This window comes from Cherax quadricarinatus, chromosome 54 (genome assembly GCF_038502225.1).
Source record: "Cherax quadricarinatus isolate ZL_2023a chromosome 54, ASM3850222v1, whole genome shotgun sequence".
NCBI lineage: Eukaryota > Metazoa > Arthropoda > Malacostraca > Decapoda > Parastacidae > Cherax > Cherax quadricarinatus.
This window is the reverse complement of record NC_091345.1, coordinates 6,125,397-6,152,452: the sequence shown is the minus strand read 5'-3', so window position 1 is coordinate 6,152,452 and position 27,056 is coordinate 6,125,397. Positions and strand designations below refer to the sequence as shown.

Here is a 27,056-nt window from a genome sequence, read left to right as displayed (position 1 = left end):
TGTACTTAGAATCTTCACATAAAAACATTTGTGATTCACTTTCTCAAACCTGTAATTTTTCTTAACTAAAGTTAGAATCGTTTTCCCATAGCTGTTTGTAACATAAAAGGTGACTAAACTGCCAGAGTAAGAGAGATAGCTATCCCTTTGCCTACGAATAATAATAATAATAATAAAATAAAAAAAAATCAGGAGGTTGGGTTACTGACTGGGAGAGAATATAGTACAGATGCAAAGGAAAGATTAACTGCAGATGAACTGAATGAAAGGAAACAGGATATCTTAGCAGCGAGTAGAAACAATGGTAAAAAAAAAAAAAAAATTTAATGTGAAGGTGTTTGGTAATAGAGCTGTGGACGAGTGGAACGATGTTCTGAGTAGCATCACTGAAGCTAAGGCCTTGTTTAGCTTTAAAAATAGGCTAAGTAAATACATGAGTGGGTGTGGGTGAGTCAGATGTGCCTAGCTTGGGCCAGTAGGCCTGCACCAGTGCCCTTTCCTTCTTATAAGTGGGTGTGACCTGGACCTGCCTAGCATAACCCAGTAGGCCTACTGCAGTGCTCCTACTTTCTTATGTTCTGAGAGAAAAACAGATATATTTATGTTGGGACAGTATTGGCAAATGAAAAACTGTAGACAGAAAAGTGAAAGCATGACTGTTTTAGCTCAAGAATTGTGTAGTACAGAATACCAGGAGGAAGGGACTAGTAACCCCTTCTCCTGTATACATTACTAAAGTTAAAAACAAAAACTTTTGTTTTTCTTTTTGGGTCACCCTGCCTCAGTGGGATACGGCTGGTTTGTTGAAAGAAGAAAAGAAGGAAATTATGAAGCAAGAAGTAAGTAACAACCAGTGTTCATGCAGCTCAATGCAAGAAGAGTATAGAATAGAGATTCTAGTCAAACTGTACTTAAAAAGAGGTTTGATAATAATACAGAAAATGTTTCAGAACAAAAATAACAAGAAGCATGATGATGATGATGATAATGATGATGTGTAGTGAGAGCATTCTGCTAGATTATATTTTGGTAGACACACAAATACAAGTATATTAGGTAAAACAAATAATTAAGAAATTAGAAAGTGTAGTGGAATGATAAGACATAATTCAGAAATTAAAAGAGGGGTTGTTGAGACGTCTTAGCCATTTTATAAGGACTGAGCAAGAGAAATTAATTAAAGGATGCACAGAACTGAAGGTGTAGAGATTGTGTAAGAAAAGATAAGGATATAAAAGAGGTACAGTAGGGCCCCACTTTACGGCGTTTCGCTTTACGGCATTCCGCTAATACGGTCATTTCAAATCATGACCCAAACTCGTTATACGGCTCCCCCACCTGACTTTCTAATACGGTCACCGTGCCCCACCCGGTTTGTTTACATTCTCTGTGAGATCCAATCACTAAGTCTCTCCATTATGTCTGGAAACAACAAAATTTCAAGTGTTTTTAAAAGCTATTTCATATTTTATATATACAGTGGACCCCCAGTTAACGATATTTTTTCATTCCAGAAGTATGTTCAGGTGCCAGTACTGACCGAATTTGTTCCCATAAGGAATATTGTGAAGTAGATTAGTCCATTTCAGACCCCAAACATACACGTACAAACGCACTTACATAAATACACTTACATAATTGGTCGCATTGGGAGGTGATCGTTAAGCGGGGGTCCACTGTACTCTGATAATTGTACTTATGTATACCTGTACCTAAATAAACTTACATACTATGCTGCCGTGCAGGTACACATTAAAATCAGCAAGAGTGTCTTATATCTCGAGATGTCATATTAGTAATGATAATAATAATCATCGAGTCTTATTAAATGTCGTATATTACGTTAATATACATTTTTTTTTTTCAACAAGTCGGCCGTCTCCCACCGACGCAGGGTGACCCAAAAAAGAAAGAAAATCCCCAAAAAGAAAATACTTTCATCATCATTCAACACTTTCACCACACTCACACATTATCACTGCTTTTGCAGAGGTGCTCAGAATACAACAGTTCAGAAGCATATACGTATAAAGATACACAACATACCCCTCCAAACTGCCAATATCCCAAACCCCTCCTTTAAAGTGCAGGCATTGTACTTCCCATTTCCAGGACTCAAGTCCGACTATATGAAAATAACCGGTTTCCCTGAATCCCTTCACTAAATATTACCCTGCTCACACTCCAACAGATCGTCAGGTCCCAAGTATCATTCGTCTCCATTCACTCCTATCTAACACGCTCATGCACGCTTGCTGGAAGTCCAAGCCCCTCACCCACAAAACCTCCTTTACCCCCTCTTTCCAACCCTTTCGAGGACGACCCCTACCCCTCCTTCCTTCCTCTATAGATTTATATGCTTTCCATGTCATTCTACTTTGATCCATTCTCTCTAAATGACCAAACCACCTCAACAACCCCTCTTCTGCCCTCTGACTAATGCTTTTATTAACTCCACACCTCCTAATTTCCACACTCCGAATTTTCTGCATAATATTTACACCACACATTGCCCTTAGACAGGACATCTCCACTGCCTCCAACCGTCTCCTCGCTGCTGCATTTACCACCCAAGCTTCACATCCATATAAGAGTGTTGGTACTACTATACTTTCATATATTCCCTTCTTTGCCTCCATAGATAACGTTTTTTGACTCCACATATACCTCAACGCACCACTCACCTTTTTTCCCTCATCAATTCTATGATTAACCTCATCCTTCATAAATCCATCCGCCCACACGTCAACTCCCAAGTATCTGAAAACATTCACTTCTTCCATACTCCTCCTCCCCAATTTGATATCTAATTTTTCTTTATCTAAATCATTTGATACCCTCATCACCTTACTCTTTTCTATGTTCACTTTCAACTTTCTACCTTTACACACATTCTCAAACTCATCTACTAACCTTTGCAATTTTTCTTTAGAATCTCCCATAAGCACAGTATCATCAGCAAAAAGTAACTGTGTCAATTCCCATTTTGAATTTGATTCCCCATAATTTAATCCCACCCCTCTCCCGAACACCCTAGCATTTACTTCTTTTACAACCCCATCTATAAATATATTAAACAACCATGGTGACATTACACATCCCTGTCTAAGACCTACTTTTACCAGGAAGTATTCTCCCTCTCTTCTACACACCCTAACCTGAGCCTCACTATCCTCATAAAAGCTCTTTACAGCATTTAGTAACTTACCACCTATTCCATATACTTGCAACATCTGCCACATTGCTCCTCTATCCACTCTATCATAATATACATATATAATATACATATTTTCATTAATCCATCTATGATATTTTTTCAAAATTATATAATAAAAACGATGCATAACATATAAAGATGATAAATACACCCCACAGTAGAATAAATAAACATAAATATGAGAAGTGGTAGCAGACAACTTGCACAAGTGACGCCATATTAGAAATAATAATAATAATCACCGAGTAGTAGTAGGTAGTAGGTTGGTAGACAGCAACCACCCAGGGAGGTACTACCGTCCTGCCAAGTGAGTGTAAAACGAAAGCCTGTAGTTGTTTTACATGATGGTAGGATTGCTGGTGTCTTTTGTCTGTCTCATAAACATGCAAGATTACAGGTATGTCTTGCTACTTCTACTTACACTTAGGTCACACTACACATACATGTACATGTTTATTTATACACACTCATCTGAGTTTTCTTTGATTTTATCTTAATAGTTCTTGGTCTTATTACTTTTCCTTTTATATCCATGGGGAAGTGGAATAAGAATCTTTCCTCCGTAAGCCATGCGTGTTGTAAAAGTCAACTAAAATGCCGGGAACTATGGGCTAGTAACCCCTTTTCCTGTAAAGATTACTAAAAAGATTAAGAAGAAGAAAATTGTCAAAGTGGAAAGTCTGAACATGCATGGATGTTATGCAAATGATAAGAAAGAGATAACTGTGGATGTTATGAATGAGAAGAAGCTGGATGTCCTGGCTTTAAGTGAAACAAAGCTGAAGGGGGTGGGAGAGTTTCAGTGGAGAGGAATAAATGGGATTAGGTCAGGGGTTTCAAATAGAGTTAGAGCTAAAGAAGGAGTAGCAATAATGTTGAAGGATAAGCTATGGCAGGAAAAGGGGGACTATAAATGTATTAATTCAAGGATTATGTGGAGTAAAATAAAGGTTGGATGTGAAAAGTGGGCTATAGTAAGTGTATATGCACCTGGAGAAGAGAGAAGTGTAGAGGAGAGAGAGAGATTTTGGGAAATATTGAGTGAATGCATGGGGAGTTTTGAACCAATTGTGAGAGTACTTGTGGTTGGGGATTTCAATGCTAAAGTGGGTAAAAATGTTGTGGAGGGAGTAGTAGGTAAATTTGGGGTGCCAGGGGTAAATGTAAATGGGGAGCCTTTAATTGAGCTACGTGTAGAAAGAGATTTGGTAATAAGTAATACATATTTTATGAAAAAGAGGATAAATAAATATACAAGGTATGATGTAGCATATAATGAAAGTAGTTTGTTAGATTATGCATTGGTGGATAAAAGGTTAATGGGTAGGCTCCAGGATGTACATGTTTATAGAGGGGCAACTGATATATCGGATCATTATTTAGTTGTAGCTACAGTTAGGGTAAGAGGTAGATGGGACAAGAGGAAGGTGGCGGCAACAACACGTAGGAGGAAAGTGAAAGTGTATAATCTAAGGGAGGAGGAAGTTCGGGTGAGATATAATCGACTATTGGCAGAAAGGTGGGCAAGTGCAAAAATGAGTAGTGGGGGGGGGGGGGGGGGGGGTTGAAGAGGGTTGGGTGAGTTTTAAAAATGCAGTATTAGAACGTGGGGCAGAAGTTTGTGGTTATAGGAGGGTGGGGGCAGGAGGAAAGAGGAGTGATTAGTGGAATGATGAAGTAAAGGGTGTGATAAAAGAGAAAAAGTTAGCTTATGAGAGGTTTTTACAAAGCAGAAGTGTTAAAAGTGAAGTGAGTGGTGAGAGAGTGCAAAAGGAGAGCAGATGATAGAGTGGGAGAGGCACTGTCAAGAAACTTTAATGAAAATAATAAAAAATTTTGGAGTGAGTTAAACAAGTTAAGAAAGCCTAGGGAATGTATGGATTTGTCAGTTAAAAACAGAGTAGGGGAAATAGTAGATGGGGAGAGGGAGGTATTAGGTAGATGGCGAGAATATTTTGAGGAGCTTTTAATGTTGAGGAAGAAAGGGAGGCGGTAATTTCATGCACTGGCCAGGGAGGTATACCATCTTTTAGGAGTGAAGAAGAGCAGAATGTAAGTGTGGGGGAGGTACATCAGGCATTATGTAGAATGAAAGGGGGTAAAGCAGCTGGAACTGATGGGATCATGACAGAAATGTTAAAAGCAGGGGGGGATATAGTGTTGGAGTGGTTGGTACTTTTGTTTAATAAATGTATGAAAGAGGGGAAGGTACCTAGGGATTGGTGGAGAGCATGTATAGTCCCTTTATATAAAGGGAAAGGGGACAAAAGAGATTGTAAAAATTATAAAGGAATAAGTTTACTGAGTATACCAGGAAAAGTGTACGGTAGGGTTATTTTTGAAAGAATTAGAGGTAAGACAGAATGTAGGATTGCGGATGAGCAAGGAGGTTTCAGAGTGGGTAGGGGATGTGTAGATCAAGTGTTTACATTGAAGCATATACATGTATGTGAACAGTATATAGATAAAGGTAGGGAAGTTTTTATTGCATTTATGGATTTAGAAAAGGCATATGATAGAGTGGATAGGAGAGCAATGTGGCAGATGTTGCAAGTATATGGAATAGGTGGTAAGTTACTAAATGCTGTAAAGAGTTTTCATGAGGATAGTGAGGCTCAAGTTAGGGTGTGTAGAAGAGAGGGGACTACTTCCCGGTAAAAGTAGGTCTTAGACAGGGATGAGTAATGTCACCATGGTTGTTTAATATATTTATAGATGGAGTTGTAAAAGAAGTAAATGCTAGGGTGTTCGGGAGAGGGGCGGGATTAAATTATGGGGAATCAAATACAAAATGGGAATTGACACAGTTACTTTTTGCTGATGATACTGTGCTTATGGGAGATTCTAATGAAAAATTGCAAAGGTTAGTGGATGAGTTTGGGAGTTTGTGTAAAGGTAGAAAGTTGAAAGTGAACATAGAAAAGAGTAAGGTGATGAGGGTATCAAATGATTTAGATAAAGAAAAATTGGATATCAAATTGGGGAGGTGGAGTATGGAAGAAGTGTATGTTTTCAGATACTTGGGAGTTGACGTGTCGGCGGATGCATTTATGAAGGATGAGGTTAATCATAGAATTGATGAAGGAAAAAAGGTGAGTGGTGCATTGAGGTATATGTGGAGTCAAAATCATTTGATACTCTCATCACCTTACTCTTTTTTATGTTCACTTTCAACTTTCTACCTTTACACACACTCCCAAACTCATCCACTAACCTTTGCAATTTTTCTTTAGAATCTCCCATAAGCACAGTATCATCAGCAAAAAGTAACTGTGTCACTTCCCATTTTGTATTTAATTCCCCAAAATTTAATCCCACCCCTCTCCCGAACACCCTAGCATTTACTTCTTTTACAACCCCATCTATAAATATATTAAACAACCATGGTGACATTACACATCCCCATCTAAGACCTACTTTTATCGGGAAGTAGTCTCCCTCTCTTTTACACACCCTAACATGAGCCTCACTATCCTCATAAAAACTCTTTACAGCATTTAGTAACTTACCACATATTCCATACACTTGCAACATCTGCCACATTGCTCCACTATCCACTCTATCATATGCCTTTTCTAAATCCAAAAATGAAATAAAAATTTCCCTACCTTTATCTAAATACACCTACCATCTGACTTATGACCGAGTTCGGTTCCGAGAAACCGGTCGTAAGTCGAAATGGTTGTAAGTCGAACTTTACTACTGAATATGAACAAAACGTTTTTGTAATGACTTTATTTTATTGTTTTATTTTGGTATTTCATCTTTTACTTTACTTTTTATGTTGTTAGTACTGTATTTTATACTGTAAGGTTTTGGATAAACACTGTGTACAACACAAATAGTTGTTTATTTCCCAGAAATTTGGCATAAAAAACACGGTCGTAAGTCGAGTGGTCGTAAGTCGGATGGTAGGTGTACTGTATGTGAGTTTATTCAGGTATACACAAATACAGTTACATAGATTATCATACATAACACCATGTGTAGAGAACCTAGGATAACCCAAAAAAGTCAGAGTGACTTATTTCCATTGCCTTCACTCAGCATCATTTCTTCTAAAAATGGTGTTACACGAGAATGGGAGTGTTCTTCTTTATTTATTCTACCATATCAATGTAGAGACAACTTGTACACAATGCAACTTGTACACAAACCAGATGTGTACACTTCGTTTGTTTACAAAACTTATGTTTGCCTGGTTTGTTTACATAACTCTGCGCCTGTCCTCTCTCATGTACTCATTCTCTCTCTCTCATTTATTCGTTTTATCTCGTTTACTCACCCCTGACTCTACATTAAGACTACAAATATTTTAAGGTAAGTAATGAGTGAACTGTATATGCATTTTATCGCTCTAGGGTGCTTAAATATCATAGAATAGTATGTGTAGGTGGGGTAGCCTGGTATGGTAGCCCGGCTGACTACCATACATACGACACTTGATTTCTTACAATAAATACTACTCATCTCACCCTAGATTAAGACTATAAATATTTTAAGGTAAGTAATGAGTAAACTGTATATGCATTTTATCGCTCTGGGATGCTTAAATGTAATAGAATATTATGTGTAGGTGCAATGGCCTGGTATGGTAGCCCGGCTGACTACCATACATACCACATTTGATTTCTTACAATAAATACTACTCATCTCACCCTAGATTAAGACTATAAATATTTTAAGGTAAGTAATGAGTGCACTATATGTTTATTGTACTTTTTTATTGTTTTTCGATGATCAGTTCTATTGCTAACTTAATATATGTTAGTTTAAACTTATTATCTAGTATTTGTATGCATTTATAAGGGGAAAAAAGGGTGTTCCACTTTACGGCGATTTCCGCTTTACGGCAGTAGCCTGGAACCTAACCTGCCATGTAAGTGGGGCCCTACTGTATTGAGAAAAAGAGCATTGAACATCCACAGTAGACCAGAGCAAGTAGAGGAAAATGGTCAATGGAATCTGAAGTGCTGTTGAACTGTAAGCAAGGTACAGTGGTCCCTCAATAATCGTCCTGCCTGAAAGTCGTCCATTTCGGAAATAGTCCCGTTATTTCGCCTAAACACTGGCTCGCAAATGGTCCGTTAACTCGCTAATCGTCTTTCGTCCTGGACGCGTACTCACGGCTCTGAGCCACCTTGGCCTCCCTTCATAGCCAGTGTGCCATTGTTTACCAGTGAGCGACGGTCCCCTCACGTGTTCATACGAAATATTTCATAATATTCCATTTATTTTAGTGCTTTCAAGTGCTAAATAAGCTACCATGGCTCCAAAGAAAGCTCCTAGTGCCAAGCCTTTGGTAAAGAAGGTGAGAAATACGACTGAATTTAAGAAAAACATCATTAAACAATATGAAAGTGGCGTACGTGTGACCGAACTGGCCAGGATGTATAACAAACCCTATACAACTATATCTTCCATCGTGGCAAAGAAAAAGGAAATCAAGGAAGCTGTTGTTGCTTGGAGAAAATTGTGGCCAGATTGTGTCCACAAGAGGGATTTTGAAGGGTTTGTGGCTGACCCTGATGAGTCTATGTCAGTTGTGAAATCTATTGTGGCACTGGGGAGTTCCATGGGGTTGGATGTGAGTTTGGAGGATGTGGAAGAGTTGGTGGAGGACCACAACAAAGAGCTAACCACTGAGGAACTGAAAGAGCTTCAGCAGGAAGAGCAACAGATCACAGCTCAGAATCTTGCTGCAGAGGAGGAGGAAGAGAGATGGAAGGTACCTTCTTCAGAAATTAAGCAGATTTTTGAAATGTGGGGTAGGATGGAAAGATTCATGGAGAAACATCACCCTGAGAAGGATGTTGCAGGCCATATCGGCAACTTGTACAGTGACAGAGTCTTGGCCTATTTTAGGGAAGTTGTAAAGAGACGCCAGAAACAGAGCTCTCTGGACAGCTTTTTTGCGAGACAGGACTCCAGTGACTCTCAAGCTGGTCCTAGTGGCATTAAGAAACAGAGAAGAGAAGTAACCCCAGAAAAGCACTTGGTACCTGAGGTGTTGATGGAAGGGGATTCCCCTTCCAAACAGTAATTCAATCTCTCTCCTCCTCCAGTCTTCCATACACTAAGAAGAATCGCCAATAAAGGTAAGTGTTATGCTGTTAATGTTTCATTTATCATGTGCCATTGTATTGTTTATGTACTACATCTATGTTTCATGTAAAAAAATTTTTATTTTAATATTTCTGGGTGTCAGGAATGGATTAATTGTATTTACATTATTTCTTATGGGGAAAATTGATTCGAAAATTGTCTATTTCGATAATAGTCCCACTTCCAGGAACGGATTATGGAGGACAATTGAGGGACCACTGTATATATTATCTGTGACAGACTTCAGGAAAATAGGCTGGCAGGATTTGAGTTTTAGAGGCTGGTAAGTCTAGTGAACGCTTTTCAAGGTGAAGAGGATGATGTAGCTTGATGGGTCTACCCTAGACTATAATGTCTGTATCTTTCTGGAAAGGCAACATGTTAGTAACAGTGAATGTGTTGTCTTCTTTGATTAACCTGTCCTAATCAGAAACAAGATGCATTAAAAAGGCTTCATTGCACTGAGTGCCTCTGATTACCCAGCAGTAAATAGGTATATACATGGGTGTTGCTGGCCACATTCTGGCTAGAGAAAGCATGATAAGTCAAGGGCTTCTTGTTCCCAACGTGAGTATATAATCTTACCTCTTCCATTTTCCAGGCAGGGTAATCAGGAGGATGAGAGATTCTGTAGTAGACAGAAGCCACTACAATTGAGAAGATAGTGAGAGGGGAGATGAATCGCCATGTTGCTTGCCAGTAGATCCCAGGTCGTTCACCAATCATCCTTTCTATGTCATCAGTAAATTTCTTGTGTCCATACACATAGCAAATGACTATAGTCTCAAAGAAGGCAATGATGATCAAACCCATGGAACCTGCAAAGGTATCAAACATGCCGACCCAGTATTCACCAGCACCCGTGCAGAATATCATACCAATCAGTAAGCTGGACAAGCATACACTGCCTGAGGAAGGAAAATTAGAAAACATTACAGTTTATGGAATACTATTCACAATCAGTATTGATTTTAATGCTTAATTAATGTCAATTTGTATACAAAGATGCAGAATTACAAAAAATAAGAAATATTACTGTACAGTATATATTTCTTTGATCTACTGAATGCCAACTACAATGACCTTCAAGCCCTAATGAATGGTACATAAGAGTTTAGTACTTTTTTTATGAATACAGCATTTTTTAAATACTCTAGCCATCTGCCACTGAGGCAGGGTGACCTGAAAAAGACAAATTTTCACAATCATTCACACTATCACTGTCTTGCCAGAGGGAGTGCAGATATGACAGTTTAGATGTCCCTCTTAACAGCAAATATACCAAACCCCTCCTTTAGAGTGCAGGAAATGTGCATCCCAGTTCCAGGACTCAAGTCAGGCTAACTTGTTTCTCTGAATCTCTTCACAAAATATTACTCTGCTCACATTCCAACTATTTGTGAAGTCCCAAAAACTATTTGTTTCCACTCACTCCTATCTAACATGCACATGCCTGCTATATGTCCAAGCCCCTTGCATGCAATACCTCCTTTACCCCCTCCCTCCATCCTTTCCTAGGACAACTCCTACCCAGCTTCTCCTCCACTACAGATTTGTATGGCCTCCAAGTCATCCTATTTTTCTCCATTCTCTCTAAATGGCCAAGCAACCTCAACAACCCCTCCAAACTATCAATTTTCTGCATAATATTTATGCCACATATTGCCCTCAGACATCTCCACTGCCTCCAACCACTTTCTCATTGCAATATTCACAACCCATGATTCACGAATGGCTTTTGAGACTTGAGGAGCTTGTAGTGTGAGAGAAAGGGTAATATTTTGTAAAGGGATTCAGGGAACCTGGTTAGCCAGACCTGAATCCTGGAGGTGGAAAGTACAGTGCCTTCACTTTAAAAGAGGGTTTTGGGATAGCTGCTGTTTAGAATGACATCTAAACTGTCGTATCTGTGCACCTCTGGCAAGACTGATACTGCAAATGATGGTGAAAGTGTTTCTTTTTCTGGTCACCCTACCTCAGTGGAAAATGGCCAGCATGTAAAAAATATTATTTTTTTTTATTAACACATCGGAAGTCTCCCACCAAGGCAGGGTGGCCAAAAAAAAAAAAAAAACTTTCATCATCATTCACTCCATCACTGTCTTGCCAGACGTGCATTTACACTACAGTTATAAAACTGCAACATTAACACCCCTCCTTCAGACACTGTACTTTCCATCTCCAGGACTCAAGTCCAGCCTTCTGGTTTCCCTGAATCCCTTCATAAATATTACCTTGCTCACACTCCAATAGCACACCAAGTCCTAAAAACCATTTGTCTCCATTCGCTCCATTCGGATGAGAGATTCTGTAGTAGACAGAAGCCACTACGACTGAGAAGATAGTGAGAGGGGAGATGAATCGCCATGTTGCTTGCCAGTAGATCCCAGGTCGTTCACCAATCATCCTTTCCATGTCATCAATAAATTTCTTGTGTCCATACACATAGGAAATGACTATAATCTCAAAGAAGGCAATGATGATCAAACCCATGGAACTTGCAAAGGAATCAAACATGCCGACCCAATATTCGCCAGGACCCATGCAGAATAACATACCAATCAGTAAGCTGGACAAGCATACACAGCATGCTTAGGCATGATTGCTGGGAGTCCAAGCCCCTCGCACACAAGACCACCTTTACCCCCTCCCTCCAACCTTTCCTAGGCTGACCCCTATCCTGCCTTCCCTTCACTATGGATTTATGCACTCTTGAAGTCATTCAATTTTGTTCTTTCCTCTCTACATGTCCAAACCACCTCAACTGCCCCTCCTCAGCTCTCCGGATAATAGTTTTGGTAATCCCACACCTTCTGATTTCCAAACTACGAATTCTCTATATTATATTCACACCACACATTGCTCTCAGACATGACATCTCCACTGCCTCCAACCTTCTTGATGCAACATTCACTACTCATGTTTCACACCCATACAAGAGCATTGGTATAACTATACTCTCATACATTCCCCTCTTTGGTTCCATGGACAAAGTTCTTTGTCTCCACAGACTTCTAAGTGCACCACTCACCTTTTTCCCCTCATCAGTTCTAAAACTAGACTTGTCTGTGGGTGAAAACTTGATGTATCTGTAATAATGAGCTGACTGCTGAGTGACTATTTTGATAAAAAGGCAGGAACAGAATTCTTCCTCCATAAGTCATGAATGTGTAGGAGAGTAAAATGCTGGAAGCAAGGGCTAGTGACCTTTTCCTGTATATTTTACTAAAGTTTAAAAGAGAAACTTTTTTCTTTTTGGGTTACCCTGTTTCGGTAGGATACGGTTGGTTTGTTGAAAGAATATATGGGATCAAGAGAGAGGTCAGGTAAGAATATTCAAGGAGGACGAAAGCAATTCTATAATGGAATACAGTACAGTACAGTATTTAAGTCCTGATATTACTGAACTAGTAGTGATAAAAAATGTTTCAAGGAAAATCTTCTTTCTTTCTTTCAACACACCGGCCGTATCCCACCGAGACGGGGTGGCCCAAAAAGAAAACCGGAAGTTTCTCTTTTTACATTTAGTAATATGTATACAGGAGAAGAGGTTACTTAGCCCCTTGCTCCCGGCATTTTAGTCGCCTCTTACAACACGCATGGCTTACGGAGGAAGAATTCTGTTCCACTTCCCCATGGAGGTAAGAGGAAATAAACAAGAACAAGAACTAGTAAAAGAAATAGAAGAAAACCCAGAGGGGTGTATATATACGAATATGCTTGTACATGTATGTGTAGTGTGACCTAAGTGTAAGTAGAAGTAGCAAGACGTACCTGAAACCTTGCATGTTTATGAGACAGAAAAATGGACACCAGCAATCCTACCATCATGTAAAACAATTACAGGTTTCCGTTTTACACTCACCTGGCAGGACGGTAGTACCTCCCTGAGCGGTTGCTGTCTACCAACCTACTACCTAGGTTCAAGGAAAATATTCTCTGATAATAATTGGTCAATCTGCTATATCAGTAGTGAAACATCTGAAACTTTATTGATCTACTACAGCAGTAACTAAACATCTGAACCCTTGACAACCTGCATCAATAGCCAAACATCTGAAATATTTACGGACATACCTGTCAAAATTTCCTTTCGAACTCTGGAAAAGACCTTCATGTCAAATATGTTTGTGATGACTCCTTCCATTGTTCCAAACTGTGAACCCAGACCCAGCGCTAATAACATCATAAAGAAACACACCGACCAGAAATTGCTACCTGGTAGTTCTACAATAGCTTGTGTAAACACGATGAAGGCAAGACCCGTGCCCTCAGCAGCCTGCAAAGAAAAGAACATATATAGCATACAGCATAAATATATACTGTAGATCATCAGTTACCAAGGAGTGCTAATGGGGAGGGATGGGGGGATGCTAGATTTCAAAACAAAAGTTCAAGTCATCTGTTTATAATCCCTTTCCTTTTGTGGCACATTCATTTTAAGCTGGAAAATATTAAATGTTTAAAATTTAATCACCAGATAAGTAATTGTGTACAGTATTCATCACTCATGCATACTGGCTCTTCCCTCTACAACCACAACCACCAGAACAGGTCTTCCCTTGCACTTTAGAACATCCTTCAGCCATTTAGGAAGTGATTAATGCACAATCTTTGGGGTTTCATCGCATAATAGTAAATTAACATAAATTAAATCTGCATAATGAGAGGGAGATGTGTGTGAAATATTTGCCAAAAAATATACATGTTGACTTAGTTAGTACATAACAAATAGTTGAATATAAAAAGGGTGTGGTAGAAAGTTGAACGTGAATATAGATAAGAGTAAGGTGATGAGGGTATCAAATGATTTAGATAAAGAAAAATTGGATATCACATTGGAGAGAGGGAGCATGGAAGAAGTGAATGTTTTTAAATGTCTGGGAGTTGATGTGTCAGCAGATGGGTTTATGAAGGATGAGGTTAACTGTAGAATTGACGAAGGAAAAAAAGGTGAGTGGTGCGTTGAGGTATATGTGGAGACAAAAAACGTTATCTATGGAGGCAAAGAAGGGAATATATGAAAGTATAGTTTGGGTTGTAAATGCTGCAGCGAGGAGGCGGTTGGAGGCAGTGCAGATGTTCTGTCTAAGGACAACTTTCTTTTTTTTTTAACAAGTCGGCCGTCTCCCACCGAGGCAGGATGACCCAAAAAGAAAGAAAATCCCCAAAGAGAAAATACGTACTTTCATCATCATTCAACACTTTCACCTCACTCACACATAATCACTGTTTTTTCAGAGGTGCCCAGAATACAACAGTTTAGAAGCATATACTGTACGTATAAAGATACACAACATATCCCTCCAAACTGCCAATATCTCAAACCCCTCCTTTAAAGTGCATGCATTGTACTTCCCATTTCCAGGACTCAAGTCCGGCTATATAAAAATAACCGGTTTCCTTGAATCCCTTCACTAAATATTACCCTGCTCACACTCCAACAGCTCGTCAGGTCCCAAATACCACTCGTCTCCATTCACTCCTATCGAACACGCTCACGCACGTCTGCTGTAAGTCCAAGACCCTCGCCCACAAAACCTACCTTACCCCTTTCTTCCAACCTTTTCGTGGATGACCCCTACCCCGCCTTCCTTTCCCTACAGATTTATACACTCTCCATGTCTTTCTACTTTGATCCATTTTCTCTAAATGACCAAACCACCTCAACAACCCCTCTTCAGCACTCTGACTAATACTTTTATTAACTCCACACCTTCTCCTAATTTCCACACTCCGAATTTTCTGCATAATATTTACACCACACATTGCCCTTAGACAGGACATCTCCAATGTGTGGTGTAAATATTATGCAGAAAATTCGGAGTGTGGAAATTAGGAGAAGGTGTGTATTAGCCAGAGGGCTGAAGAGGGGCTGTCGAGGTGATTTGGTCATTTAGAGAGAATGGATCAAAATAGAATGGCATGGAGAGTGTATAAATCTGTAGGGGAAGGAAAGTGGGGTAGGGGTCGTCCTTGAAAAGGTTGGAGGGAGGGGGTAAAGGAGGTTTTTGTGGGTGAGGGGCTTGGACTTCCTGCAAGTGTGCATGAGCTTGTTAGATAGGAGTGAATGGAGACAAATGGTTTTTGGGACCTGACAAGCTGTTGGAGTGTGAGAAGGGTAATATTTAGTGAAGGGATTCAGGGAAACCGGTTATTTTTATATAGCCAAACTTGAGTACTGGGAATGGGAAGTACTATGCCTGCACTTTAAAGGAGGGGTTTGGAATATTGGCAGTTTGGAGGGATATGTTATATATCTTTATATATGCTTCTAAACTGTCGTATCTGGGCGCCTCTGCAAAAACGATGATTATGTATGAGTGAGGTGAAAGTGTTGAATGATGATGAAAGTATTTTCTTTTTGGCAGAGAGTGTGTATAGTCCCTTTATATAAAGGGAAGGGGGACAAAAGAGACTGTAAAAATTATACAGGAATAAGTTTACCGAGAATACCAGGAAAAGTGTACGGTAGGGTTATTATTGAAAGAATTAGAGGTAAGACAGAATGTAGAATTGCGGATGAGCAAGGAGGTTTTAGAGTGGGTAGGGGATATGTAGATCAAGTGTTTACATTGAAGCATATATGTGAACAGTATTTAGATAAAGGTAGGGAAGTTTTTATTGCTTTTATGGATTTAGAAAAGGCATATGATAGAGTGGATAGGGAAGCAATGTGGCAGATGTTGCAAGTATATGGAACAGGTGGTAAGTTACTAAATGCTGTAAAGAGTTTTTATGAGGATAGTGAGGCTCAGGGTAGGGTGTGTAGAAGAGAGGGAGACTACTTCCCGGTAAAAGTAGGTCTTAGACATGGATGTGTAATGTCACCATGGTTGTTTAATATATTTATAGATGGAGTTGTAAACGAAGTAAATGCTAGGGTGTTCGGGAGAGGGGTGGGATTAAATTATGGAGAATCAAATATAAAATGGGAAGTGACACAGTTACTTTTTGCTGATGATACTGTGCTTATGGGAGATTCTAAAGAAAAATTGCAAAGGTTAGTGGACAAATTTGGGAGTGTGTGTAAAGGTAAAAAGTTGAAAGTGAACATAGAAAAGAGTAAGGTGATGAGGGTATCAAATGACTTTGATAAAGAAAAATTGGATATCAAATTGGGGAGGAAGAGTATGGAAGAAGTGAATGTTTTCAGATATTTGGGAGTTGACGTGTCAGCGGATGGATTTATGAAGGATGAGGTTAATCATAGAATTGATGAAGGAAAAAAGGTGAGTGGTGCATTGAGGAATATGTGGAGACAAAAAATGTTATCTATGGAGGCAAAAAAGGGAATGTGTAAAAGTATAGTAGTACCAACACTCTTATATGGGTGTGAAGCTTGGGTTATCAATGCTGCAGCCAGGAGGCAGTTGGAGGCAGTGGAGATGTCCTGTCTAAGGGCACTGTGTGGTGTAAATATTATCCAGAAAATTCGGAGTGTGGAAATTAGGAGAAGGTGTGGAGTTAATAAAAGTATCAGTCAGAGGGCTGAAGAGGGGTTGAGGTGGTTTGGTCATTTAGAGAGAATGGATCAAAGTAGAATGACATGGAGAACGTATAAATCTGTAGGGGAAGGAAGGCGGGGTAGGGGTCGTCCTCGAAAAGGTTGGAGGGAGGGGGTAAAGGAGGTTTTGTGGGCGAGGGACTTGGACTTCCAGCAAGCGTGCATGAGTGTGTTAGATAGAAGTGAATGGAGACAAATGGTATTTGGGACCTGACGATCTGTTGGAGTATGAGCAGGGTAATATTTAGTGAAGAGATTCAGGGAAACTGGTTATTTTATATAGCCGGACTTGAGTCCTGGAAATGGGAAGTACAAGGCTTGCACTGTAAAGGAGGGGTTTGGGATATTGGCAGTTTGGAGGGATATGTTGTGTAACTTTATACGTATATACTTTTAAACTGTTGTATTCTGAGCACCTCTGCAAAAACAGTGATTATGTGTGAGTGAGGTGAAAGTGTTGAATGATGATGAAAGTATTTTCTTTTTGGGGATTTTCTTTCTTTTTGGGTCACCCTGCTTCAGTGGGAGATGGCCGACTTGTTAAAAAAAAAATAATATTAATAAAAATAATACTATACCTGATTGAGCTCATCAGCCACACTGCAGTTCTTGATATGCTTGTGAGTTTCATTGATATAATATTCCTTGAGCCTGGGCAGGAATATCTTTGGCCAGACCTTATCATAGTTATCCACAGTAATGCTGATGTTTTCACTGTACTTCGTCCAGTTGTGAGAGATGGCCTGCAGCTTCTCGATGTTACTGAAAACATACATCGTATTTAACTTTCACTAGACAGCAGGAGGCACAGGTTTAAGTCATACTATAAATAAGATACGTGGTTGTACAGCAAATAAAAAAGAATGGATTAAAGCTCGGCCAAGAAGATTGATGGCAAGGAAGGCCTCTTGATTCATGAAGCTGAAACTACTCCTTCCATACCTCATAATGATATTGATAATAATGATAAGACTTTCTGTTATCTATTAATTTTTAAAGGCATGGACCGGTAAGCCAGCAAAAGGCCTTGGTCAGGTGACCAGAAGCTGAAGTGGTAGGTCATCATATGACTAAGACCCATTTCCTGTTTCCTGATGAACTTTACTTAACCTTTAGCATACAGGTAATGTTGATGAGTAAAATAGTAGTCACCAAAGAAAGCCACTAATTATGCCTTGCATTCTGGGCAACTATTTAAGAACTAGATATAGCACTGTGTAGGTCTTCTTGTGTGGTTAAAAACAATTATACATTCAATAAGAAAAGTAACTAATGACAAAGTGGTCAATTACAAAACATTTACATATTATTTAAACAGGTCCAATGATCTTCAGTTTTATGGCATGACTGAAAGGGGAAAGCAAAATTACAGCAAGTTACTTAAAATATAATACAAATCTAATGGGACCATATATGTTATCAATTATATATGGGATTTGAAGGAAGGCTGGAAGAAGAACAGGAACACAAGTGCATGAGGATAGATAGTGTTTGACTAGTGAATTGCTGTCTGGATTACGTTAAGATAAGATGCTTTTCAACAATAGCTCTGAAGCAGCTGGCAGATAGGGGACCTTCAGAGAGTTCAAAAATTCACATTCTGCAAGTGTTTGTTGGCCCCTATGTGTCATAACAAACTATTTATATTAATTTCTCAATTGTAATTTTTTAATCTTTACACTGTTATTGCTGAATGATGCTATAAGACAAACTGCTATAATACTCAACTGAAAAGTCCAAAAGCCTAGTTCTGCGATGGGGACAACAGGGGCCTATTTTGAAATATGTTGCGCTAATCCTAACCTACTTCAAATCTCTAACAGCCCAGAAAGGTTTGCTAAGTTCCAATAAGCCATAATTAACCACTGTTCTGATAACTGTCTCCAGTATGGCTGTTGTGCAGGAGTCAGCATATAACCCACCCAACTCACTTTCTCAAATTGGCAATCGTAGACAAGACAAATGGGGAGGCAGTGAAATCCAGCCCAGCAATATGTTTTCCATAATTCTGAAGGACTACTGAGGCCAATTTTGCAATCATACCACTCACCTAAAATGGAGAAGGCAGCTGTCAAGTGAGACGAAATTCAAGTGGCCATGTGCATGATATTAAAGCCCAAGAAGTGTATAGGGTGGTTTCTTTGATACTACCAGTCATTTCCTATTTGTGATTACCCATTTATAGCTACAGAAGAAGAGCTAAACTCATGGTGTTCCCCCTTTAGTACTGAGTCTAGTGCAAAGTTTTTTAAACTTTCTATAAGTTGTACCACCTACTTTGTCTTAAAGTTAACTATTCCACTGTTCTACTACTACTACTATATTTGAGAAGAACAACTTTCTAGTACTCTATTACAGCTCTTCTTCCTTAGTTTATAATTGTGGTCTCTTGCTCATTCTATTAACCCTTTGAGGGTTTCGGACGTACTAGTATGGCTTACGACCCAGGGTTTTTGACGTACTAGTACGCCTAAATTCTAGCGCCCTCAAATCTACTGGGAGAAAGCTGGTAGGCCTCCATATGAAAGAATGGGTCTATGTGGTCAGTGTGCACAGTATAAAAAAAATCCTGCAGCACACAGTGCATAATGAGAAAAAAAAAAAACTTTTACCGTTTTTTTGGAATAAAACAGCAACTTTGCACTGTATTTTCGTATGGTATTTATTGTTGTATTCTAGTTTTCTTGGTCTCATTTTATAGAATGGAAGGCATATCACAGAAATTGAGATGATTTTGACTGGTTTTACAATGAAAAGTACCTTAAAATTGAGCTCAAAGTAGCAGAAATGTTTGATTTTTACCAAAGTTCAAAAGTAAACAAATCATGCCAAGCGTCCAATAAACGTCAATTGTTGAGTCTAATAGTCTTTTGCAAGTGCGCCAATATGATTCATACCATTTTTTACACTAATGCAGTAGTCTGCATAACAGTAAATCTTCTATTTTTTGTGAGAATAAAAATTCGAAGTGGAAAGCAAAAGAATGTAAGAGGGGCCTTGAGATGTGACTAATGAACAGAGGAAATGTCATTTTAGTGCCAGGAATGTATTTCTTGTTTGTTCTGGACCTTATTCGGAAATTGGCATCTTTTGAAATTTGTGTGAAATTGGCAAAATTGCTAAATTCTGACCACTGTACTGGATAGTTGAAATTGGTAAATGGGTGGTTTCTTGCACTCATTCAATAGAAAAAATGGAGTTCTAGCGAAATATTCATGTTTTTTGTCGACTAGTACAGTGGAACTGGCCAAAAATGGGGCTCAAAGTGGGCAAAATCGCCGATCCGTAAACATCGCCGAGACCGCTAACTTCGCGAGAGCGTAATTCCGTAAGTTTTCCATCAAATTTCATATTTTTGGTGTCACTATGATCGGGAAAAGATTCTCTATCTTTTCATAAGAATTTTTTTTTTTTTTTTTTTTTTTAAATTTGGCCGACCCTGAGAACGAGTCTCGGAGAGGGCCTGTAGACCCTCAAAGGGTTAATGGAGGTTAGGACCATTTCCACATCAATACTCTAGTACACTTTTATAATTTTGAAAGCAGCTGTCTCCACCTTTACCCCTATCAGCCACAAATGACAATGACATATCCATTTCTTTAAGCCTTGCTTGTCTTGTTTAGTTATAGACTTCAAACCACTGCAGCATATTCCAGTCTTGGTCTAATGTATGCTGAGAATGCTTATTTCAGTGTTTCTCATCAAGGTTTGAGTGCTAATACAGGTTGGCCATCACTAATCCGGCATCATTGGGACCTGTAGTGTGCCAGATTAGTGAGAGTGCTGGATTTTAGAGTGGTTAGGTTAGAATATACTTAATTAACCTATCAATAGAGACTCCTTCTGCTATATCTTCCTTATTTTCATCACTGATTTCACCTCCACTGGCTTGCTGCTGTAGATTTACAACTATCTGTACAGTTTCTGAGTCAGTATCATGATGAAATTTGAAATTATGCTAGCCGAAATTAGTGTCGGATTACTGATGGAACCAGAAAACTGATGGCTGGATTAGTGATGGCCGACCTGTAATGTCTTGTGTAAACAAGACATCAAAAATTTTTATGAGCACGAAAGTAAGAAATCTAAATTTGCATAAAAAAACAATTGTAAAGAAATAAGATGATTTCTGAGGAATACAGTGGAACAATGAGTTACCATACAAACTGCCTGCGAATTCTTCCACATGAAATCCAAAAAATAGTATGAGGGAAATATTGTAAGTATCTAATCATGGGTATCTACCTGCATGTACAGATCCATATGTACCTACCCGTATGTACCTAAAGAATAAACATGCACAATACAGTGATTGGAAAAATGCACAAATAATCCATTACTGGTTCAAGTTGGACTGAAATGTCATCCTAAGCTTCATTCTCCTATGCAGATGCAGGTTATTTGTGCACATGCACCTACTTGCATGTACCTTCCCATGTGTACCTAGGGTAGCAATATTTAAGAAGGAAGACAAAAGGGATAATGCATGAGAATATAGTGTTGCCAACACTTATATGGGTGTGAAGCATGAGTTGTGAACATTGCAGCAAGGAGGGTGGAGGCAGTGATGTCATGTCTGAGGGCAATCTGTGGTGTAAATATTTTGTAGAGAATCCACAGCTTACAGACTAGAAGGACATGCAGGGGTTACTAAAAGTATATTCAGAGGGCTGAAGAGGAGGTTGCTGAGATGGTCTGGACATTTAGAAAAGAGAGACTTGGAGAGCGTATAAATCTGTAGTGGACGGAAGATGGGGTAGGGGTCGTCCTAGGAAAGGTTGGAAGGACCGTTTTGTGTGAAAGGACTTGGACATCCAGCAAGTGTGTGTGAGCATACTAGATAGGAGTGAGTGGAGGGAAGTGGTTTTTATGACTCGAAGTGTTGTTGGGGGTGTTAGCAAGGTAACATTTATGAAGGGATTCAGGGAAACTGCTAGCAGGACTTAAGTCCTGGAAGTGAGAAGAACAGTGCCTGCACTCTGAAGGAGGGATGAAGATACGGTGCAGTTTTTGAACTTTAGTATCGGCACACCTCTGGCAAGAGAGTGAGAGTAAGTGATGATGAAAGTGTTTCTTCGTTTTTGGGTCACCCTGCCTCGGTGGGAAATGGACAATGTGTTAAAAATATATATACAGTGGTACCTCAAGTTTCGAATAGCTCCCAACTCGAACAATTATGTAAGTGTATTTTTGCAAGTGCTTTTGTAAGTGTATCTTTGGGGGTCTGAAACGGACTAATCTAATTTACATTATTCCTTATGGGAACAAATTCGTTCGGTATCAGCACTTGAATAGCCTTCTGGAACGAATTAAATTCGTAACTCGAGGTACCACTGTGTATATCTTTAACACAATGAATATTTTCCCACTCTGAAATGGATGACCCAAAAACAGGAAACACATTCACCATTATTCCTTTTCATTAATATAAAAAAAGCATATGGTAAACAACTTACTGGTGAACACATTTCTCATAGTTGGCCACGGCTTTGAAGCCGAGTACAGCAAAGATGTCAACAGTGGCAAAAGTGGCGGTGAAAACTGTTATGAGACACATGAAGATGGCATCACGTTTGCAGTTGTTCTTCATGGGATTATAAGATGCAAAAGCAATCAGCGAACCAAACGCCAGCCCAAGAGAGTAGAAAACCTGACAGGCTGCATCCATCCAAACAGTTGGATTCAGAAGCTTACTCATCTGTAAAATTATAAAAAATTACATTAGGGTAATATACAAAATATGTATAAAAAAAGTTTTTACTACTGGGCGAGTTGTAACTCAGGAAACACAGGAATAATGCTGTACAGTCATTCCTCAACTCATGATGGGGTTACATTCCAATGAACCCTTCGTAAGCTGAAAATACCTTAAGTTGAATATAAATGTGAACGGTAAATACACAAGTAAATAAATAACTAATTACTGAATAAATAAATAAACAAATAATTACTGTAATTTCAAGGCAGCTATTTTTCTTCCTTATCCATTCCCAGAATTACTCTGCTACTGCTGACACTAGTTTATACACAAAGATAATTACTGATTCTTGTTCTTCAATTTAATATCTACAACTTTCATTAAAACCTTTGTTGATTTCACCAGTTCTATACAACAAATTCAGCGCTGTATAGCCCTTGTGGCTTAGCGCTTCTTTTTTATTATAATAATAATAATAATAATATACAACAAATTAAGCCTTGTACCTGCATAAACTTTTATCCCTCCCTGTGACTTATTTACTCTCTCACATCCTAATATGTACATTGTAGTCAAAGAGTCTTGGGCCAGTGTTTGAAAAACAACAATCAGAAAGCCCAAAAATTAATAGGTGTTGTAGTAAAATGAGGAAAAATAACTTACATCTGGTGTGAACATGTGTTTGAGTCCCTCCCCAGCTCCCTTCAATGTAATGGCTCGGCCAAAGAAGATGACCAGGATACAGTACGGAAAAATGGCAGTGAAGTAGACCACCTGTTGAGAAAAAACGATTAATAATTAGACCCAAGTAACAGTACTATACAAATAAAGCTATGTTTTAATCACAATATGCAAAAATTTTCTGTTAGGTAACACTGTGATCTAACAAAAAATACTGAAACCTGCAACCATACACCACATTTTGCAACCACCTAAAGGCCTCTTCAATTAAACTGTTTTCAGGTCTTCTATTAAGGAATCACAAGCAGTATTCTTAAACTACCATCAGGCAGTACCTAGATGCAGGTGAAGGGCTCTTGATCCAAGAAATCTGAGCTACTCTCCTTTTCGTGGGATAAACTTGAAACCTCTCATTCCCTAAGCACTATGGATACCTGAAGGATGTATCAAAAGGTCAAAGCCCCTGCAACCCAGTCCCAGACCAGGCTTCCTGGAGAATCAAGAATTGATCAACCAGGCTGTTACTGCTGGCCACATACAGTTCAACATATGAACCACAGCCTGGTTGGTCAGGCAATGATTTGAGGAACTTGTCCAGTAGAGGGAAGGCTTTGAAGAGCCAGGGACCCTGATACTCAACAAGTTCTATCTTAGTGTTTTTGTCATGCCTCTGCTTTTAAGTGGAGGAATTTTACACTGCCTGCCAAGTTTCTTATTGTGATAAAGAATTATTTTGGAGTTCAGGTCTGGGACCATTCCCTCCAGGATTTTCTAGGTGTAAATTATTATGTACCTTGTTTTCTCCTTCATTCCAAGGAATACAGATGAAGGGACTTCAAGCATTCCCAGTAGTTCAAATGCATGACTGAGTGTATATGACAATAAAAGTTCTTTGTATGTTTTCCAGCTCGGCAATCTTGCCTGGCTTGAAAAGGATAAGGGGGCCATATACAGCAGTATTCTAGCTTGGAGAGAACAAGTGACCTACAAGAGTAGGAGGAATGGTAGGAAGACAAAATCTTGAAGGTTTGGAAGCAGCAGGCAGCATTGGTGGAGAATCCTGCATGATAACAGGCAGTGGAGCAGAAGCTGTAATGGCTGGCAGAGGATACAAAGTAGCTAATGCCTATGCATCCTGCAGTAGGTGTGTCACTGGGAGAGAAGAATGGAGAGGTGGAAAAGAACAGATAAGACAAGGAAGTGACAATTATATCTGTAGTAGAATCCAGGTGTGTTGCCTTGTGGTTAACAGAGATGATCTAGGTCCTGCTTCGGGTGTTCTATAGTGAAATGCTTGGTCATTTGAGAAACCACACTGAAGGGTCTTTTATAAGGCTGTTGAAGAAGGATGGCAACTATGTCAACACTGGATGATGTTTCTGGCTGGGTGGAGAACCCAAGGAACATATATACTATATTTCACAGCTTATAAGACCTGTTTTAGTTTCAATGGCTCAGCATCAGACATAACTGGGAGAGCTACAGCCCACCCCACGCCCCAAACTTATAGCTCCCATCACTGACCCTCAGTTTATAGGACACAGGGTGGGTTTTAGAGACATTTTATGGAAAAAAAAACATGTGCCTAGTAAGCCACGAAATATGGTAGGTCAAATGGTGGGGAAGAGGGGTGAGGCCTGGCTGACATTAGCTATGGAAGTATACAGTTCTTCTACATAAGTAAAAGGATCCAGCAGAACAGTGGGCAGTGCCATTATGAGTTCAGTAGGGAGCTGGAGAGTAGAGCCATAGGTTAGCATGTCAATAAATATGCTTTCTTCCATCACCAAGAGGATGCCAGGAAAGGCCTGGAAGGTTGTCAAGTGCAGAGTGAAGGTACACCATGAGAACTATCTTGAGATGCCAGTGAAAACCTTCAAGCATGTGACTGGATACTGGGTGGCAGCAGCAATGTAGTGAATAGTGTCAAGGAACTACAGGAGCACCCTCCAGTGATTTGACTCAAATTGGCAGCCTTGGTCTATGATGGCTGTACAAGTAATACTGAGCCTGGGGAACCTGCCATGGAGATACTTGCAACAGATTCACTAGACACATCTAACATCAGCAGAGCTTTGAACAATCTGTAAAGATTAAGAGGTACTGTATCATGTATCATGTGATGGGGAGACCAATGATGGCAACATGGAGAGAGGGAGGAACTGTGGACCAGTGGCAGTGGCAGCAATTGTAGGCCAGAAGAATCTAAATTCAACTATACAACTGTATAATATCAAGTACAGTAGTTTTAAATTTAGTCTTAGTATGTCCAAAAATCTCTGTATAATCAGGGGCTTTACAAAATATGCAATCTAAATTCATCTAGTTTTATAATAATAATGATTATCTCCAATTCCCAGGAATTGTATAAACTTCATTTTTTTAATAAATAAATTAGGTTGCATTTATTTTTAAAAAAATTGAAAAGCTCTAGGTTATGCAGAGCATTTCAAGTTCAGAGCTTACCCATGATTGCAAAAAAATATACAGAAATGGTTTCAGCTATTTTTCAATGCTACTACAATGTATTTATATACAAGAAAGTGGAACAAAAATATTTTATGGCTTAGTAATACAGCACATAACAATACATATGGTTTGGAAACCATGTAAAAATATTTACCGTAATTCTTTTCTATTTCAATTTTATCCTTCAATAAATCATTTTCAATTTTATCACATTAATTACATCAATGACATGGAAAGAAACATTATATTTCAAACCATCTGAAAAGAATTCATTATCAGTTAGATTATGTTGCCTATATTGTACTGCACACAGCAAGCACCAACACCCTGACTAATCAGATCGGCAGGACTGAAACTTTTTACAGGTATACTACAGGTACACAGGTAAGAGCCTAACCTTGCCAGATGACTGGATGCCCTTCATGATGCAGAGCCACACCAGCACCCAAGACAGGGTGAGACACAATGCCATCCACCACTTGACACCACCTGTTTCACTGATGGTGGGACTGGCGTCAATGGTCTGTCTGTACCAAAAGTATGCCGTCTCACTGGACAGCTCACACTCCTCCACCGGAAGCGTAAGGTTGAGACTTTCTATCGTTTCATTAGGACACGTTGCAAATGGTAGAGGTGACTGTAAGTAGAAATTTAAGTCTTTTTAATAAAGTGTCAAAATATAAAAAAAATTACATTTCCATCCATTATATTTGCCTAAATTTAATATATATTATCCCACAGAAGAGAATATACAATCTGAAATTTCATGCCATTGCAAATACAAATGACAAAGTACTGTAGTACCAGCAGATGTATACACTGGTAAATTGACAGTCTACAGAATAAGTCTTCATTCTCACAATGCCGTGCTCAGTTTCAGTAAGCCACCAGAGAGAAACATTGTCAGAATAAGGACTCACTCTGTAAACTGTCTTGTTTTCTATACTTGTTGGCACTATTTGCCAGTCATATATGATGCACACAGACTGTCCATTAAGTTATCACAACTCACTCTGTGTTTGACTTTATTCCTGACACCTAGGACTTAGAACTGGCAACCAGCTCAAACCACAGTGAGGTGATTGTTTGTTAATCAGATTCAGATCCTTTCAACTGTATGAGGATAATTAAGTCTGTATATATATAACCTGTTCACCACTAGTCAGGAATATGTTAATTCTTAAAATATGGATTAAACTTTCAACATTTATACTGTGAGAAATGCATACAAACCTCTTGATGTATACACTATGTCCTTCCTTGCTGGGTGAACTAAGCAGACACCAAGAGTACAATTGGGAAACCTTTGATGAGTTTCTTGAGTTTTCCTACTTGCAGCCCAGCCCCAGGCCAGGCTTGTCTGGTACTTGACTGGTCAA

The 27,056-nt window shown here is 39.1% G+C and overlaps 1 protein-coding gene across 5 annotated transcripts in view; it reads right to left on the bottom strand.

Annotated features, from left to right (window-relative positions):
- Positions 1 to 27,056, bottom strand: part of LOC128699114 (sodium- and chloride-dependent transporter XTRP3A) — a 250,735-nt gene that overhangs the window by 36,363 nt on the left and 187,316 nt on the right. For all 5 annotated transcript variants that reach the window (XM_070096563.1, XM_070096564.1, XM_070096565.1 and 2 more), the window contains exons 3-8: positions 26,075 to 26,314; positions 23,191 to 23,301; positions 22,286 to 22,527; positions 17,408 to 17,591; positions 13,400 to 13,601; positions 9,908 to 10,230 (exon numbers count right to left, since the gene is read on the bottom strand). In XM_070096563.1, the coding sequence (XP_069952664.1) occupies positions 9,908 to 10,230; positions 13,400 to 13,601; positions 17,408 to 17,591; positions 22,286 to 22,527; positions 23,191 to 23,301; positions 26,075 to 26,314 (1,302 nt within the window). The remainder of the gene's footprint in view (positions 1 to 9,907; positions 10,231 to 13,399; positions 13,602 to 17,407; positions 17,592 to 22,285; positions 22,528 to 23,190; positions 23,302 to 26,074; positions 26,315 to 27,056) is intronic.